This window comes from Canis lupus, chromosome 3 (genome assembly GCF_011100685.1).
Source record: "Canis lupus familiaris isolate Mischka breed German Shepherd chromosome 3, alternate assembly UU_Cfam_GSD_1.0, whole genome shotgun sequence".
In the NCBI taxonomy this organism is placed as follows: domain Eukaryota; kingdom Metazoa; phylum Chordata; class Mammalia; order Carnivora; family Canidae; genus Canis; species Canis lupus.
In genome coordinates, this window is record NC_049224.1 from 38,355,052 (window position 1) to 38,374,989 (window position 19,938).

General features: G+C 39.2%; 1 protein-coding gene across 5 annotated transcripts in view; it reads left to right on the plus strand.

Moving 5' to 3' along the window:
* The window catches only part of MTMR10 (myotubularin related protein 10), a 54,322-nt gene that overhangs the window by 26,552 nt on the left and 7,832 nt on the right, over nt 1–19,938 (plus strand). For all 5 annotated transcript variants that reach the window (XM_038532612.1, XM_038532611.1, XM_038532610.1 and 2 more), the window contains 8 exons: nt 3,816–3,906; nt 10,806–10,977; nt 12,041–12,128; nt 12,221–12,309; nt 14,634–14,764; nt 15,925–15,994; nt 16,853–16,923; nt 19,208–19,377. In XM_038532612.1, coding sequence (XP_038388540.1) covers nt 3,816–3,906; nt 10,806–10,977; nt 12,041–12,128; nt 12,221–12,309; nt 14,634–14,764; nt 15,925–15,994; nt 16,853–16,923; nt 19,208–19,377 — 882 coding nt within the window. The remainder of the gene's footprint in view (nt 1–3,815; nt 3,907–10,805; nt 10,978–12,040; nt 12,129–12,220; nt 12,310–14,633; nt 14,765–15,924; nt 15,995–16,852; nt 16,924–19,207; nt 19,378–19,938) is intronic.

Consider the following 19,938-nt stretch of genomic DNA (forward strand, 5'->3'; position numbering starts at 1 on the left):
TATAAAATATATATGTGTGTGTATATATGGTAAGTAAAATGTATGCCCTTAGTCTCCACTTTATGGATTAAGTGTAAACCACTTGTCAGGTGTACTTTCTAAAAGTGAAAATTCAACCCATCTATTTAAAGAATAAATTGGCTTTTCCTTAAATTCTTTTTTTTTTTTTTTTTTTTTTGCCTTGAATCTGAGACTACTCCTTGGTGGCTTTCAAACCACAAAAATACAGGAAACCAGTTTCGTTTGCCAGTGTGCTGGAACTTGATGAGGTTAGAGCTTCTCCAGTGCTGCGCCCCCAGCTGGTCTTAGAAGAGAAACCAACTGTGGGTACTTCTGGCTTCTGTCCACAAGATCAGTCTTGGTCCAAAAATCATTTCAGAAGTGTTTACTTTTCTTCCTCCAGTAAATTAATTATTTACCATAACTTAATGTCTTTAGTACCAAGATATTCTTCATTCCCTTGATAGCCAGGGCAGATGAACTATTTTCAGAAGCATTTTTTAAATATGTAGAGTTTTTCTAAAAATTTTAATGTTTATGGAGTACATTGCAAAATTAGAATAATTTTACATGAAAATGAGACCTACTTTTTAAAATCTTTCAAGTTCTTAGTGATGGAAGCTAAGAATGTGGACATAAGCTTTTTAAAGAGTGTGTATGGAAAAGCTTGAGGGAGAGGATTCTTGGCTTTCCTTCTCAAAATGTCCTACATAACAGAATGGATGTAACCCAGATAGCGTAAGCAGTATGTGCCTTTATCTGGGTTCCTAAAGACGCCCCTTAAGTTACTTAGAACTAAGTGGTCCACACTTCTAATTACACTACTCAGCGCCAGCTTTAGTTCAAGTTCTGTGTCCCCCGCCCCCACTCTAATCAGCTGTTGTGCTGGTGATTAAACCATTTAGGTTTCACAAGATTGCTTATAGTCTTCTTGCAATGGAGATGCTATTAGATATACTGATCTGTTTTCTAACCTTTATAAATGTGATGTTGTACTGTTCTTACGGACTTTTTAGAAATAGGCTACATTGGTTTTGCCTAGCAGATAAACTTTGTTTTTTGCTTTGTAGCAGTAAACAACATACTCCATGCATAATCAATGATCTATGAATTTCTTTTGTGTAAACTAGGCCTGTGGCTGCTTTGAAAATGTTATATGCTCATTCCATTGGCTTAGAGCATTTTCCTTACTATGTTAATAATTTTGTCAACTAGTATCTTTAGTGCAGCTGCTGTGGTGCACAGAGCACCTTCAGAAAGCTACTGAGGAGAGCAAAAATGCAGAAGTCTTCAGGTCTTCACCCTGCACAGAGAGGTTTTTCCTGGTCTCTCTCCTTCTCTAAATTATTAACCTCTTCCCTTCTCGTCTCACCATAACACTTCATGTCCCTTTCCTTTAATGAGCTCCCTTACTGTAGTTGTTCTTTTTTATCTTTTATCTGTCTTCCCTCCTAGAATGTAAGCTTCGTGAGGCCGGGGATCTGCATCTCTGTTGTTCATTGCTGTAGCCCCAGGCTCTGGACATGGTTAGATGCACAGGAAGTATCTGTCAAATGAATGACAGAGGTGGCATCTACCCTTGAGGGATTGCATTTAATGGTGGAAGTAAAACGAAGAATCCCTATGCCCTTTTTATCTACACTCCAAACTATTTCATGAATACTCTCAAATGCATTCAGCTATACAAGCACAGCTAACTGAAGAGACACTTTATATCAGAGTGGTTGTTATTCACAGAGAACAAAAGGGTTTCTACAGTTAATACTGTAAAATCGGCTTGGTCAGGGAAGGCCTGTGAAGAGATTGGAGTTGAACAGAGGTGGTAGTTTCAGTGACAGTGTAGTTGGCTGAGTAGTGGAGAATTTCCCAGGCAGAGTGTGGCAGAGGAGGTGGCCGGATGTAAGGCAAGCACAGTATGTGGAAGTATGTTGTTCTCCAACAGAAGACCACTGAGGGGATATTGGGAAAGAAAGGGATGTCCGGTAAAGGAGAGCCAGTTTGATGAATCAGGAATGAGATTTCTTTTATTAGGTATCTCAGAAAGCCAGCAGCTTACCTGGTAAGCAAAGTTATTGGTCCAAATTTCATCTTCAGAAGGGAATCCTTAGGCATTGTGAATTTTTTTTTTTTGCAGAATGTAGGGAGGCCCACAGAGATGCCAAAAGGTGAGTATGGCTTAAGAATATGGCTGTGAAAAAAAAAAAAAAAAAGAATATGGCTGTGGCAGTGTAGAGAAATGGAACAAAAATGAAAGATAATCTTGAGAAAAGTACAACAAAGTTTATAAACTAAATATAGTGCCCAAAGGAATAGAAAGTGGTCAAGGACTTCTTCAAGGTACAGATTTCAGTAGTTTTGCTGCTGGAAGCATCTCCTTAAGGAAGACTGTTGGACAGATTAGGGATGGGAATGTAGATTACTGGGTCCTAATTGCATAGGTGAGACTGTCTTAGAAAGCTCTCCTTGTAGTCATCAAGAAAACTGAGGTATTATATGAAAGTTTCAAAAACCTTTGGATATTATTTTTAGTCAAATCTAAAACCAGTGATAACCTTTGTCCTCTTATTTGTATGTATATTCTAATTTAGTAAGACAGGAAACATTTATTCATAAAAGACTTTTAAAATATCTTTTAAACAAGAACTTGACACATAGTTACCCATTAGGTAGGATTTGCATTAACCCATCTCAAACACCACTAATTGACATGGACTAATCATTAACTAAACTTTTCCTGCTTACTTACTGTCAAAAGTATATCGCTGTGGCTCACTGCTTTTTAATGTTTTTAAGGAAGATCTTCTCTTCTCTCCTTGCATATGTCTTAAATTTCCTCTTTCTGCTCTGATCATTTAAAAGTGTTTTCTGCAGAAGTCTAGTCCAGGGCGTTGTAAACATAGAGCACTGTCTGCTTCCTTCCCTCCAGCAGCAGTTGGGAGTAATATCAACTATATTTCCATGTGTGGAGGTTTTGCAGAGGCCAGGTGTGCATTAAGATTATTAATCCTTAATGTAGCCATAGGTATTCTCTTCATTTTATAGTTGCATACACTGAGACTCCGAGAGATGAACTGATTTCATACCACTTACAGGGCAAGTGTTTGGTAGACCCTAGGATTCAAGCCCTGATCTGTTCAATTGAGAGGCCCATGCTTTCTCCACCCTAGACATAGTCTCAAACCATTTTCTTAAATGCAGTTTGTGTGTGTGTGTGTGTGTGTGTGTGTGTGTGTGTGTTTGTGTTTGTGTGTTTGTACCTCTTTGAGCCATCCTATATTTTGGGTTTGTTGCTAATTTTCATTTTTTGTGATAATAGTTTTTCTATTAGGCTAGATTTTTTTTTTTTATGCATGAGGTATGAATGTTAAATTACATTAAGCCTTCCAGATTCCTGTATTAAATCATTATAGTCCACCAAAAATGAAACTTTTTAATCCTTTCTTTAGGGAGTATATACACACACATGTTGCTGCCTTTTAGGAGAATGCGTCTTTAGGTTTCAAGTTTCTTTATTTGAATAAAATTACTTTGCTGTTAAAATTCAACTCAGCAAACACTTACTGAATACTTACCATGTACTCACAAAAGCTTATAAACAGTGTCCTGGGGGCCCAACACTGAATGAGAAACCTGGCCTTAAGGAGCTCTTTCACAGTCTAGCTCTTTCACAGCTCTTTCACAGAAAAAAACATGTAAATAAGTATCTGTGATCACTGCCCCACCCAAGATGATGGTCCCAATAATCAAGGCCTTATTGTACATTTCATTTAAATAAGTGTGTTAAAATCAAATTCTAAATGTAGAATTTTTCCTAGGTATGCCTTGCAATAGCTCATTATTCCCAGCCAACAGACCTCCAGCTACTCTTTGCATTTGAATATGTTGGGAAAAAATACCACAATTCAGGTAAATATGAAAATATTAAATATTGTGATTAACTTTACATTGTATAAGTTTTATGTTTATCAGAGGCTTCCAAGTATATGAGTTTTAACAATGGTAGAATTACTAGCTTTATAACTGCTAAAGAAGAAAGCACTATATACTAAAAGAGACAATATTTCTTAGATCATTTCTCAGAAAGTGACGAGGAAGAATCTGTAAGCAGCTATAAACATAGGCTTATAAGAATCATGTCAGGTCTTTTACTAAACCACAGTCTCTGGCTTTTATTTTTTATGGTGAAGAAAGATTCTCCCTTTTCGAACCCACATTAATTGATAGCTTGAGTTGAAATGATGTTATCTTTTAAGAAAACAAGCAGAAAATTAAAAGATATTTGAGATGCATGATCTTTTCTGGCATAGTGTGATTTCATGCAAAAGCGAAAGTGATTAAACTTTTTAGTGGAGAGATCATCATTGATTGACCTCATCAAAATATTGACTTTATGTTTCTGAATTAGATTGAGAAAAAGGAAGAGGAGCCATTTGTCTTAAGGACAAGTATATTCTAAGCAGTTTTTGTAAAAGTAAAATAGTATTGTTCATATACTTACTGAGTATGTAATTACTCAGTGATGACATCACCAAGGAAAATTCCAGATGATCCTGTAATTCTGTATATTTCTTATATGCAAATGTAATTTTAATCAGCCATTTAAAAAAATAAAAGGATAGAGGAAAAACATGTTTCATATTAGCCCCTTGGAAATTAGGGGCCACACATTAACTCTACCTACTGAGACATGAGTTCTCCCACTATTAAGGAAGAAGAATAAATCAGTTACATATTTACAGTGAAAGATCAGTTCACCCCAGCATAGTCTGGACAGGGATCTTACAAATTAATTGTACTGGTCTTTTATTTTATTACCTCAAAACATATTATGGTAATTTAAATAATCTCTATAATAAAAGCATATTTGAGTATCACTATATTGTAAATACATTAAAATATAGGAACAGTATGGAGTATCTGTAGGTGCACGTGGTATAAATATATTTTCACTACTTTAAAAGATACTTGTAAACACCATAGAGATGGTATGTGAAAGTCATGCTTTGCAGGAAGAGTAGCCTTTATCATATGTGCTGTATTTATAGAAATTGGATAACAAAACATTTAACTATCAAAATGTAACCAATTGTAACTTATGCTTGAGCAAAATAAAATTAACTTTTTAAGTTTATTTCTTAATATAAATTATAAAATTCACTTATTGTCTAAACATAAAAGTGTTGTAGATCCTCCACTACTCATTAGGTGAATATTTCTTTGGACTATCATAAGGCTATAGACCATGATCATCAAGGTTATTTTCAATAAGATCCTCACCCACACTTGCAAGAGAGTAGCTGAAATGAAAATTCCGGGAGGTCCAGGAGTTATAAGAAAGAGTCTTTGAGTCCCACTTAAATTTGTTTATGATACAGATCAATTCCTGATGCTATTTTTTTCTAATAGAAATGATTCTGTCCACAATATAGATCCATGATTTCTGAAGTAACATAATGACTTGAGCTCAGTGAATGCAGTAAACTCCATTATGTGTTTGGGAACCTGATGCCTGCTCCAGTTACTTTTCAGTTTTCTTCATCCATTCCTTGTGGGCATCTCTGGGTTAATAATACTTTAAATAGTTATTCAACACATTGCTCTTCTACTACTGGGTTTTCTTATTTACATCAGTCAGTTCTGTGTCTTCTTATATATAGCTTGTTAATAAAATTTGGTAATTAATACTTAAAATATTCAGGAACACTTTTTTCATTACATCCTTCACTCACTTCCTCCTTTGACAGGTACTTCATAAACCTAAAACTTGGCCAGAGTTTTGTTAAGATTCCTTCTAGGGTAACACCCTTTAATATCCTTCCGTGCTGTTGCAGAAGCATAAACTGCATCCTTAAGATCAAAAGAAGCCTGAAATTTCCACACACTGCAGTCAGAATTCATTAATTTGTGAGTGAAAGATGCCCAATAATCCACTCTTGAACTTCTGGATGCCACCTTGATTCATTGGCTGGATTAAAGAATAAAGAAGTCCTTTTTGCAGGCAGGTAGGTGACAAAGCTGTTTCCACAAATAAGATCTGAAGTTAGAAGATGTCCCCTGCAGTTATCTAAGAAAAGACTCTTTTAGATGGCCTTTGGCACTCAGAGGTTTTCTTCCAAGTTCATAATCCCTTGAGTGAAAACACCTTCTCTGCATAGCTCACCACTCATCCAGGTACTTCTGTGAGGATCCCAAAGTAAAGCAACGAGGCATACCTCCCCCAGGAACAATGTGGGAGGTACTGGCACAGATAAGCACAGAGGTTCTGGTTTTTTTCTTCTTTAATTTGGAAGAAACCACAAGGACTCTGCTTTCATTGGTCAGGTTATTATCAGGCAAATAATGTCCCAAAAGTACAGCTTCATCTTTGTGATAAAAATCAAAGATTCAGATTATGCCTCCAGTCTGAAGAATTGAAAACCTCATGAAGTTGGGGCACTTGGGCACCTCAGTCGGTTAAGCTCAGTCCAGCTCTTGATTTCAGCTCTAGTCATGATCTCAGCATGGTGAGATCTAGCCTCACATCGGGCTCTGTCCTGGGCATGGATTTATTTAAGATTCTCTCTCCCTCTGCCCCCCGCCCCCCCAACCAAAAAAAAAAAAGAAAGAAAACTTCATAAAGTTACCTGCAGCCTCAGTGTTAGCAGCTCTACTCCATGGCAGACATCGAACTTTCAAATGCTATGGCGTAATCTCAAGGTATCATATAGTAGACCCACAGCAGAAAATGTATGTTCTCGGTGGTTTATTTTGTTATTTTATCCTTTTTATTAACATAGGCCTTGGTATTAGATTTTCCATTAAATGCTTATTTGAAAACCACTTACAGAGAACATAGTCCATTTGAAACTAGAAATTTTTAAAGTTTGTTGCCTGTCAGTTCTTTTAAGTTTCTCAGTGTAGCTATACATGGTTGTGATTGATCCTTCTGTCTCTTGAATACTAGTGGCTCCCAACCAACTTCCTGTATCAGAATTCCTGGAGGATCTTTTAAAAGGCAGCCATCCCAGGTCTGCCCCAGGCCCAACAGATCTCCCGGTTACAGCCATTGACTCAACCTGTTGCACTTAATATCACAGCTCTCTTTTTACCCTTGTCATCCTTTATGACTTCTGATTTCAGCAGTATCATAAAGGCGATAGGCTTTCTTCTGGTATGTTAACCACTTTTATTGTCTTTGCTGTTGCTTGAGACCATTCTAAATATAGATGGGACTAGTTAATTTCAGCACAGCATGGGATTAGACTTTTAAACTGTCAGGGAAGATAGCCAAGGAGGGGCACCTGGGTGACTCGTTGGTTGAGCGCATGCAACTCTTTTTTTTTTTTTTTTTTTTTTTTAAATTTTTATTTATTTATGATAGTCACAGAGAGAGAGAGAGAGAGGCAGAGACACCGGCAGAGGGAGAAGCAGGCTCCATGCACCGGGAGCCTGATGTGGGATTCGATCCTGGGTCTCCAGGATCGCGCCCTGGGCCAAAGGCAGGCGCCAAACCGCTGCGCCACCCAGGGATCCCGCAACTCTTGATTTTAGTTCAGGTCATGATCTCGGTGTCCTGGGATGGAGACCCATGTTGGGCTCTGCCCTTAGCAGAAGTCATGCTTGAGGATTCTCTCTCTCCCTCTCCCACTGCCCTTCCCACCCGCCCCCAATCTGTGCATTTGTCTCACTCTTGCTCACTCTCAGATAAATAACTTTAAAAAAAAGCCAAGAGCAGGAATGCTCACTATCTAGTTTTCACTTTCAGTTGGCTGAGGAGCTGTTCTAAAGTAGGTAACTAACTCTCAGAGGAGCTGGATCTTCCTGAGATGATTGTTTTGCCAGTCTGTTGCTGCACCCATTAGTAATCCACTTGTAGAGCAGGCCACAGGCATTAGGGCTTTGGGACTTTCTGATAGCATTAGAATTTCCAGACTCTTTAATGCCAGATTAGTATCTGCTACACATTCTCTAATAAGTTCTCACAGAAGGAAATGTAGAACATAAAACAGTCCTACTTGTTGGGAAATGGACAGGTTTTCAACAACCAAAACCAGTACAATAGTAAATAGTTCAATATCCTATAGCTTTTCTCACCCGATATTCAGAAAATTTGTCTTTTTTGTAGTTAGATACTGAGACTGAATCTTGCCAGAAAAACAATCTTATAAACTACATGTTCTCAGCCTAGTTTATTAATAAAGTAACTTCAAAACATTCAAAAGTACTCAGTTCTAGACTCCTAGCTGAGAGTATCCTTTTTTTTTTTTTTTTTTTCTCTAGCTGAGAGTATCCTGTCAAACTATTTTCATAGCTCTTTAAAAATTGAGAATGTGCTCTTTATACTTCTTTTTTGGTGGTAGTTGTCTCATTGTGTGGCAAGGACCTTTGGTACAATATTGAATAGTAATCAGGATAGCAGGCATTATTTCTGTTCCGGATTCTGATGAAGATATTTACTGTGTGTTTCTGGTAATTACCCTTTATCAAGTAGGAATTTCCCTTTTAGTCCCAATTTCCTGAAGTTTGTTTTTTAAAATTGTGAGTAGGTATTGAACTTGATCAAATGTTTTCTACACTCGGAACTGATCATATGGGTTTTTTTTCTTTCCCTTCAATTTGATCATATGATGAATTACTTACATTTTCTAATGTTGAATAGCTTTCTGTGGGTTTTGGTGCTCTGGAACACTGTGTATAAAGTCACAGTTGCCTGGGAATTCTGCATCCTATAGAGATTACAGTTCCCATGTTCCTCAGCATACTTTCTGATTGTAGTTACTCTGAAGAAGGAACTGAGATGGAGTGGCACTCCAGGATATGTGCTTGGCTTTAGCATTTTCATATTAAACAAGCTCTACTGAAATCAGAATCACTGGGTAATTCTGGTGCCACTTGAAGTATAAAATTCAAAATTCCTAGCATGGTGCATGAGACCCAGGGAGGGCAGTGTTCTCTCATCTGCGTTGTCCAGCATAGGAGCCACTAGCCACGTGTGCCTGTTGAGCACTGGAAGTATGGCTGGTACAACTGAGGACCTGCATTATTTTATTTTGTTTTGTTTTGTTTCAACTTAAATAGCACATGTGGCTAATGGCTACTCTTTGGGGCAGCGCAGACCAAGAGTCTTGGCCCCATCTAATTTTCCAGCCTCTCTTCCACCACCCCTTGCATTCCCAATGCTCTAGCTGTATTTCATTACTTGATTTTAATACAATTATACCACGTTTTTTATGTTCTGCTTTGCCCAGCATGCCTACCTCCTTTTTACCAGCCATCTAGCAACATTTGGCTCACTCCCCAAGTCTCTGTTCAGATGTAGTCAGGTCCTGAGGCCTTCATCTCCAGTGAGCGTTAGGGTTGTCATCCTTTGTGCTCTCAGTACGCTTGTACATCCAGCTCACTGTGACTGGTGCTGAACTTACCCGCCACTGTCTTGTTGGCACTTTGAAAATAGAGCTAAAACCTTACCCATTTTTAAGTTTTCAGGCCTTAGCACCTTGGAGGTTCTCAGAAAAAAACTGTGCTGTACTAGGTGCTAATAAATGGTCCACAGAAATGGGCATGGCATGTTCATGGGATAATGAAGGGGTTTCCTTGGCTTCAGGGGAAAATGGGGGTTAGGCCATAATGAAAGGTCAGGTTGATTATCTAAGGGCTTTTTCAGCAAAACCATTTAGGTTTGCTTGAGGAAGTTGGAAAATGAGCATAAGGGGAAGTTTGGGACAAGGGTATAGCATCATGAAAGCATGATTTTGGGGAATTGTGTCCCATGGCAGGCTGCAGGCTGATTTGAGTGCTGGAGAACATCATGTCAGGGATGTCAGGCGGGACTCTTGCCACCGTTGCAGCCTGCAGCTGTGAGACACAGGACCAGGAAAGATTGTGCCATCTGTCTCTCCAGATTGCCAGGGTAGATCACACTGACTGCTGAGATGCTCTCCTTCCTTTGGGTCATTCTGCAGGCCTTCCTGAGGTTGTGCGCATGTCCCAGAGGATAGCAGCCTTCCTTGATGAGAGAGGGCTTCTTGCTAAGGATATTCAGGCTGAAATCCCCAGATAAAAGTGGCCCTCTGGTGGAGTATAAGGAAACCTTGTGAACTTTTCAAAGGAAAATGGACTGTTATGAGACCAAGAATTTTATAATAAGCCATAGAAGAGAGTTGAGGTGTCAGTATTAAAAGGATGAAAGATTTGGTCAAGAACAGATGATTGGAAGCATTCATTGTTTCAGGCAAAACGTGTGGAAAAAATAAGCATGACTTGAACTTACCCCACAGTTTAGGGCAGGGGGATGAGCAAGGCTCGTGAGTGGTTTCTGTGGAATAGTAGAGATAGAAGACCATTGAAAAAGAGAAAATCTGGGTAGTAGGCATTGTTCATCATTTGGGAAGGTGGTTAGTAACAGAAGAGGAAAAATGTATAGCATGGAGTAGTGGTGCAGTTTGGTCAAATTAATAGGTGGAGTAGTGGTGGTTTGGTCAAATGAAAGTCTTTTCAAAGTCCAGGTGACCTGTTTGTGTTTGAAGGCAGAAGAGATAGAGCCAAGTAGAAGGACAGAGAAACTAAGTGATGCTGAAGGAGTCAGGAAAGAGCTAGATAAGGATAAAACAAAGTGAATTCTTCTGACAAGAGGAGGGCCGCCTCTTTCTCAGGACTGCTGGGAACAGTAGGAACATCTCGGAGAGACTTGAAAGACGCACAGGGAGGAGATGTCCCGTCCAAGTGTGTTCCTGACTAAGGAGGTGCCAAGAAAGAACGGGGAATGTGGGACGAAATGTGAAATGTGACCATTGAAACAAAACTAACAATATTGCTTTTTCTTGTAGCCACTAAAATTAACGGAATACCCTCAGGAGGTGGCAGTGGAGCTGTTGGTGGCAGCAACCAAAAAACCCCATTCTTTGAAACATACTCAGACTGGGACCGAGAAATCAAGAGAACAGGTGCTTCCGGGTGGAGAGTTTGTTCTATTAACGAGGGTTACATGATATCCACTTGGTAAGTCCAGTTTTAATAACCTTATTTATAGCTGGGAATGACCTCTTATGAATAATCATCAAACTCTGCTCTCTGATAGCTTTTAAGTTATGGTGAATGGAATATTTGTTTTGAATAGCACATTCATGAATATTTTAAAGATAAAGGGAAGAAGAGAGAAAGGAGGCTGTCTTACAGCACAGTGAGCCTATCCACTTGGAATTGCTGTCCAGGCAGTATCCTAGAGTCTGGGTGTCTTTTGGGGATGAGAACAGTTAGAAGAGAGAGGGAGGAGCTAAAACTTCTTAGCAGACTTGTGGGTTGCGTTTGGTTTTATCTTGTGTGCCTTGTGTCCTTAGCCATAGAGAATACAGGTGGATATGTTTTTCAGAAACTGAATACATGTTGATAAATTAATCATTTTGGAGACCATTTCATACATCTCCTTTGGACATTTTCTCCTGCCATAAACATAAGTTGTGTTAATTAACCGCATCACACATGTTTAAGAAGGAGATACCTAGGGCCCGCCTTGTCTTCCATGGTGCCTACCATGTGGTCACCAAGTAGGGTACAAATTAAATGAAGATAAACATGTTTAATTCTAATATGGGGGGCAGCCCGGGTGGCTCAGCAGTTTAATGCTGCCTTTGGTCCAGGGCATGATCCTGGAGACCTGGGATCAAGTCCCACGTCATGCTCCCTGTGTGGAGCCTGCTTCTCCCTCTGCCTATGTCTGTGCCCCCCTTTCTCTCTCTCTCTCTCTCTCTCTCATGAATAAATAAATAAAATCTTTAAAAAAAAGTTATATATGGGGGCAGCCCCGGTGGTGCAGCGGTTTAGCGCCGCCTGCAGCCCAAGGTGTGATCCTGGAGACCGGGGATCGAGTCCCACATCAGGCTCCTTGCATAGCATGGAGCCTGCTTCTCCCTCTGCCTGTGTCTCTGCATCTCTCTCTCTCTCTGTGTGTGTGTGTGTCTCTCATGAATAAAGAAATAAAATCTTCTAAAAAAAAATTATATATGGGATCTGCACCTGCCTAAAGCAGAGGACTCTTATGTTAGGTTTGCTTTTTCCTCCCCAGCCTTCCAGAATACTTTGTAGTACCAAGTTCTTTAGCAGACCAGGATCTGAAGATCTTCTCCCATTCTTTTGTTGGAAGAAGGATGCCAGTAAGTGATGTCTGTTGGATTTCATTCAAACCTATGTCTTTTTTTTTTTTTTTTTTCTACTCAGTTAAGTAAAGGCTCTGCTTCCCTCCTAGCTCTGGTGCTGGAGTCACTCTAATGGCAGTGCTCTTGTGCGAATGGCCCTCATAAAAGATGTGCTACAACAGAGGAAAATTGACCAGAGGTAATCAGGAAATGGTCATTGTTACTTTGGACATTTTTAGTTATCATAAATGAGTACAGTAAACTCCTGACTACTTGAAAATACTTGGAAAATGGCAGAGTTTTATTAATTAGCACCATATATTCTATGCAAGAATTACTGTTTTGAAAAAAATGCATAAAATTAATATTTAAGTTGTACTAAATATAGTTTTAACTCTTTTGGCTTTTAAGACACTAAAAGATCTTAAGTTGTTCATGTCTTGCTATAACAGTGTCACCTCATCATACTTCCAAAGTGCATTGATTTCCAGTTGAGATACTTCTGGATAAATCAAACTTTTCTTATAGTTCAGAGTGTGTTAGGTCTGCAGAGTCACAGTAGCTTAAATGATTAGCTTCCACAAACAAGTTTGGCATCATCTGCTGAAGTCACCAGTAATCTCTATGTTGTTCAAGCAGTAGACATTCATCAGTTGGTGGGCATCACTATTGATCTGTCTCTCATTAAAGCCTTCTGAGTCCCAGGTTCCTGCTTCTTTCACTCTCCTGAAGCCCCTCTTTCTCACCTGTACTCTGTGTGTTTTGCAACCCTGGTTCTTGGCAATCTGTCCACTGCTTCTGCCCATTCTGTATTTCCATCCTAGAGAAGTTCTGTGGCTGTGGATTTAGTGACCATCAAATTTATATCTCTGATGTGACATCTTCTGTGTGGAAATCTCAAAGTCCCTTTCATTATGTCCAAAGCCAGACTCCAATATATGGGCACCACACCCTCTCCCAGCCTGCTCCAGAAACCCATGAGTCACCCTGGATGTATTCTCTCTCTCGCTTCCTTACCCATATTCAGTCCATCATCAAATTCTGTCATATACTCTTCAGAAATCTTACAAACCTTTGTGTGTCCACTCTAGCTATCTCCCCTCTGAGCCCAGTGTGTTGTCAGGCACCCTCATTTCTTCCTCTAGTGTCTCAGCCAGTACCATGCCTGCTGCTCCAGGCCTCGGCCCCATGGACTTTGCCTGGGCTTTCCCATCTCCTGCCGTTTGCCAGTGCTCTTCCCTTTTGGGTTGCCTTTCTTCATGCTTATCCTTGAGCACTCTCTACCCCACCCACTCAGTACTTACTCATTCTTTGTATCTCAGTTCGAACATCACTTCCTGAAGATGAGCTTTCCCTTACCTCCTCAATTAGATCAGTCCTCAAGTTATATGTTCTCCTTGGCTCTCTCAGTTTTCTTCATAACTCTTACCTCAGTTTTTAATTGTATATGTGTGTTAGCTTGGTTATTGCCTGTCTTTGCTATTAGGCTGTAAACTCATGAGCTGAAGGGACTAGATTTGCACACCGTTATACATTCAGCACCCAGGAAAGAACTATCATATTGGATATTTATTCAGTACTTAATTAAATAAATGAAGAACAAGGGAACAGATCTTAGAAACCCAGCTCAGAGAGCCTCAAATTGTGTATCACACTCTGTTATTGGTACAGCCAGATCTTAGGTTTGTTTCCACACTACCATATGTAAGAAAGCTATGTTTGCTGAAGCAAATAAACGTCAAGTGACATGACCCTCACATGACCCTTCAGCTTTCTGCAAAGGAGGGTGACTGCCTTCAGATCATCTCTGATGGATTTTTTACTTCAGTCACGTTGAAGATGACCTGTCTGTCCTGTCACGCTCCAAGGCTGCTGTTGACTGCCATGTCTGCTGGTCAAGTGCTTAGGGAAGGGTACTGCTATTAGAGGGGAGCCTACAGCACTTTGGGAAGAGAGTTCATTCTGAACCCTTAGAGCCAGTAGCACTTTTAATCTTTGAATTTTACTAAGCTGTGAATTGTTTTAATTCCTTTGTTTTTCCAGTTGTCCCACCCTTCATAAGTAAGACAGATTCTCTTTGTTGTCCAAGCTCTCTCCACCCATTTCTCCTTAGACACATCAGCTCAGTCCCACTGGTCTTCTCTAGTTTTCTCCACAGCTGAGCTTGTGTCTAGCACAGGACCTTTGCCTCTACAGTCCCTCTGCCTAGAACACTTTCCCTCACATCTTGTGTGGCTCCTGGTCCTTTGGGTTTTGGCTTCAGTAGCGTTTTCACAGAAAAGCCTTTCTGACCACATGCCTTGAACTAGCCTGCATTCACTGGATGATGCCACCTGTTGCCTTTACAGCCTGTTACTTTCTCATTTACCCTCCTGTCACCAAGCACAGAAGCCCATTGAGAGCAGAGGCTCCTCCTGTCTATGTCCGTCTATCTCCAGCTCTTAGAGTAGTGCCTTAGCTCATAATAGGTCTTCAAAAAATGTGTGGCATGAATGAATGACTCAAGGATTTTGTCTTTATTAGGATCTGTAATGCAATAACTAAAAGTCATCCACAGAGAAGTGATGTTTACAAATCAGATTTGGATAAGACCTTGCCCAATATCCAAGAAATACAGGCGGCTTTTGTAAAACTCAAGCAACTATGCGTTAATGGTAATTTCATTTTTTGGTGTGTATACGTATATATGTATATAGTGAATGAGGGATACAGCATTGCATGAGGTATGTCAGAAAAAGCAATATTCCTTGAAAATATAAAAATAAATATATAAGTAGGGGCTCATTGAAATATTTGTACAAATTATTGTATGACAAAATTGGAAGCTCTTAGAAAATGAAGTTTAAACTGCTTCTTGTTTTGGAGGAAAGAAAATAAATCAATGAAATCACTTTCAAATCCTGGATTGTTATGGTAGGGTACTTTTGTAAAAGTGCCAAGGAGAACAGCGAGCTACCTTACAGACAAACGTACTAAATTCTAATGTATACAGTTACACTTTTGAGACACAGGACTTGACATGGATTTCAGACAGAGCCATGTTGTAATCTGTGCAGCCTTGGAGTTCTAATATGTGTGTTTGAGCAGGTGCTCCTCAATTGCTTTCATTGTGCCCCAGGGTGGGAAGGGATGACTCACATGAAAGCATCATTTTGGCGTGAAGTGAGTCGTCCCTGAAGGGTGCCCAGAGAAAGCCCCTAGTTACCTGAGAGCCAGGAGAGACAGCCATTGTGGCACTGGATGGGCGCTTGCCTGGAAGGAGAGATGAGGAGGGGGGTGGTGTATACAATGACATGAATGTTTATCAGCCATCTGGTAAGTAGAATGTAACTAAAGCCTGGAGTTGGTGAGGTGAGAGACATCTTGAGACAGGACTGGGGAGGGCAGTACAGGCCTTTCCCTGCTCACAGAATCCAGAGAAGCAGGGAGGGCAGGGCTTGCAGGCAGGAAGCTGGGGTGTGGGGGGAAGAGGCGCCAGAATCCAGCATGGGCTGACCTAGAAGGTGGGAACCACCAGCTCTTAGGAGGCAGAGGTGCTGAGACTTTCCAGGATTTCCCTGAAAGCCACAGTGAAGGAAACAGAGGCCCAGGGGAATGCCTTGTTTTGTGTTTTTTAGAATTGTAACACATCCTTTAAATGCTCATATTATTAAATGAAAGTGCACAATACTTTCTTAAAGCCAATTTTTAAATATTCAAAATTGTGACGTGTATCACTTAACTCTTATTGATTATGTAAAATTGTTTAAAAAGCCTAAATGTGTGTATACATATGTTTGTGTGTGTGTATATATAATTGCCATATTTATTGCAGAGCCTTTTGAAGAAACTGAAGAAAAATGGTTATCTTCACTGGAAAATACTCGGTGGTTAGAATATGTAAGGTTTGTACAAACACTTTCCCCCTTTTTTTTTTTTTGAAATAAGTACAGACTCACAAGAGGTACAAAAACATTAGAGCGCTCCATGTACTCCTCACCCAGCTTTCCCCAAGTGGTAACATTTCCCCTAACCAGAATACTGTCTCAAAACCAAGTGGTGCAATATATAGGCCTTATTTAGATTTCACCCATTTATACATGTTTTCGTGTGTGTGTGTGTGTGTGTGTGTGTGTTTCTCTGCATTTTTATTGCACATATAGGTCTGTGCAGCTACCACCACAGTCCTGATATAGAACTCCATCACCACAAAGCCCTTCATGCTGCCCCTTCAGAGTTGCGTTCCCATCCCTGTCCCTTGGCAGCCGCTGATCTTGTCTCCATCTCTGTATTTTGTGATTTCAAGAATGTTATGTAAATCAACCCCCCTTTTATAAAAGGGTTAATTTCCTTGATATAAAAATCAAAATGAAAAAAAAAAAAAAAAAAAAAAAAAAAAATCAAAATGTACTCTGAATCATGTAAATACTAATGAAATTCATAAAGACCATTAAGAATATAGGGAAAGATTAGATGTGTTTGACTTCAAGTACTTTTTTTTTTTTTAAGATTATTTATTCCTGAGAGACACACAGAGAGAGAGACACACACACACACACACACACATAGGTGGAGGGAGAAGCAGGCTCCCTCTGGGGAGCCCAATGCAGAACTTGATCCCAGGACCCCGGGATCTTGACCAGAGCCAAAGGCAGACAGACGTTCCACCAATGAACCACCCAGGTGCCCTGACTTCAAGTACTTTTAAAGGAATATTTATAGAAGTCTGATTTTTAACAGTATTTTTCCCTTTGTCTTTTCAGGGCATTCCTTAAACATTCAGCAGAACTTGTGTACATTCTAGAAAGCCGGCATCTGTCTGTAGTGCTACAAGGTAATTCATTACTGAAAACACTGGTCACCTTGCCAGTCAGCTTGGTGACTTGATGCAAGTAAATCACATTATCCCTAGCTGTCTCTTATGACAGCACCACCAGACCCACTACAGATTCCACACATAGGTAGAGGAGAACAGTGGCACAGCAACTGCAGGTAGAAGATTAGAAAGGAGTCCAGTTTCCTGCTCTGTGTTAAATCTTCCCTCCTATAGCATGAGGGTGTCACAGTTACTATTGGAGTCATAGAAAGTGTTCATCTTGGCAGAGCATCCTCTTGCTCTAATTTTGCTACATTTCAAATTCATACAAATTTTAGTTTAAATGCCTCTGGATCCTGCTAAATTGGACTCTAAAGAAAGAGCTTGGTGTCAAGAAATTGACTAAACTGAGTAGCCAATAATGTGAATTTTGTCTAATGTTAAGGAGGAGTAAAGTGCCATATAAAAATGTTTCAGTTAAGCAAAGGATAGTTGAATGTGAAATAATAACTTTACAGCTAAGAGAATTTTTAAGCTTACGGACAAAGCTTCATAAACCATGAACTACCTTATTTTATGATATATTCACATTGCATAGTTTATGAATATGTTATGGTACTAAAGCTTACAAAAATTTTTACTGTCAAATTTAACTGACTTTAACAAAGTAAAGATATTTACAACTTTTAGGGGGGGAGAAGAAGAATAGTAATGCACTATTTTAAGTAATCCTTAACTGATGCAGTCAGAGTTATTTAATTCACAAGTGCATGCAGAGTCCAGCAACCCAGTAATCTCTCCTCTCAACCAGTGGGTGTTCTCACCCTACCTTGCAAAATCCTACCTAGCACATGTCTTGATGCATTTGTTATAATACAAAAGGCTTAGATAGTGAGCCTGTGTTTTACTAACACTTTTCTTTAGAACGTGTTTTTGAAACAGTTTATTGAGGTATGATTTACATATTATAAAATTCACCCATTCTGAGTGTGGAAATCAGTAATTTTAGTCAATATACAGAACACAGAGTTCAGAGTCCAGTTGGAGAGAATTTTTATCACACCAGAAAGATTACTTGTGTCCCAACCCCAGACAACCACTAATCTACTTTCTGTTTCTGTAGATTTGCTCATTCTGGATGTCTCATAAACAGAGTCATGTAATATGTGATCTATTGCCTCCTGCTTCGTTCATTTAACATGCATGTTTTTGAGGTTCATTCATGTAGCATGTATCAGCCGTTTCTTTTTCATTTCTAAATAGTATTCTTTTGTAAATACGACATTTTATTTATACATTTACCTCTTGATGGACATTGGGTGTCTTCCATTCTGTGGCTATTATGAATTACGCTGCTGTGAATGTTCATATAAAAGTCTCCATGAGGACATATGTACATATTTTTTTGTGGGTAGATACTTAGATGTGGAATTGCTCAGTTATAGGAGTTACCATTGTTAAAGAATGATATTGGTTGCAGATTTTCATAGATTCCTCTTATCGGGTTGAAGTACCCTTCTGTATTCTTAGTTTGCTGAGAGTTTACATCCAGAATGAACTTTGGATTTTTTTTTTATTTAAATTCAGTTTGACAAAATATATTGAATTTTGGATTTTTATCACACAGATGATTTTTATCTATCTGATGAGTTATTTCTATCATTTATTTATATGAAATGTTACTTTAGTTGATTGTCAGATGTTAAGCCTACCTTGCTTTCCTAGAATAAATTCTTGTATTCATGAGATAAGCTGATTTGCTCCTATTTTGTTGATGATTCTAGTCTTAATTATAAGGGATACTGGTGGACTTTTTTCCTGATTTCTTTGGCTGGCTTTGATACCAGGATATTACTGGCATTATGGAAAAGGACACCAGCTGTAAAAGATGGAATGAAAATGTCTGCCACCTTTTTGGAGGACAGTGGACAATTCTGTTCCGTTCATTCACTTCTTAGTCACCATGTGGAATTGCCAGTGGAAAGATTACATTATATTTAATATTCTTAGGAAGCAGAATGGACTCTTGAAAGATTTCCACCACAAACCACTGAAATATAAAGTGTGAGGGCTGTGCTTTATTACCGCAAAATATTCATATATGAAAGATTATCCCCCACAAAACACTACTTGATCTGTAAGTCTATAATTTAAAGTTGCCGGAATCCAGTGAACTTTCCCAACATAGATTATTTTGAAGGCAGCTTAGGTAGAGAGTACTGTATTAACTACTGTATCTTTTCTTCCCTTTCTCTCAGCATTTTTCTATATAATAGTCATTTTCTTTCCATTTTCTTGACAGAGGAGGAGGGAAGAGACTTGAGCTGTATTGTAGCTTCTCTTGTTCAAGTGATGCTGGATCCCCATTTTAGGACAATTACGGGATTTCAGAGTCTGATCCAGAAGGAGTGGGTCATGGCTGGATATCAGTTCCTAGACAGATGCAACCACTTAAAGAGATCTGAGAAAGAGGTAACAGAATTGTAATGCTCATTGTGAGTCATTTAAGTGTGCACAAGATAAAATCTATGTCATCTTGTGAAGAGGTGTTCTGTCTAAAGAGATGAAGAGGCTTTTTAAATATTGCATTTGGTACCTCTTAGCATTCCTTAGTCCAAAACTAATGATGGATTAGCCTCCAAATTGATATACTTACGAAGATTATTATAAGTATATAGGTAAAAATTCCAAAAAATTGTCTGTTGCATTTCTTCAAGTTGAAAAGTACTTTGAAAAAATGCTGTATTTCTTCTGCAAAGCAGATAACAAGCACATTAGGAATTTTGAAAAATCAGTTTTGGAATACCATGTTTTCTTAAAATGGGGCACGTGTGTAAGAATGGAAAGTTGGAGAAGAACACCTTCATAACAGCTTTGGGCATAGTGTCTGCCTTGGGTGCAGAGGTAAACTGGGAACAGCCTATAGGCATCTCACAGATGTACTTGTTGCAGAGAGCACAGTCCAACTCGTGGGGTCTCCGGTTTAACAACAAACTGCACCATCTGAGAAAATCTCAGTTGTGACTACTTCAC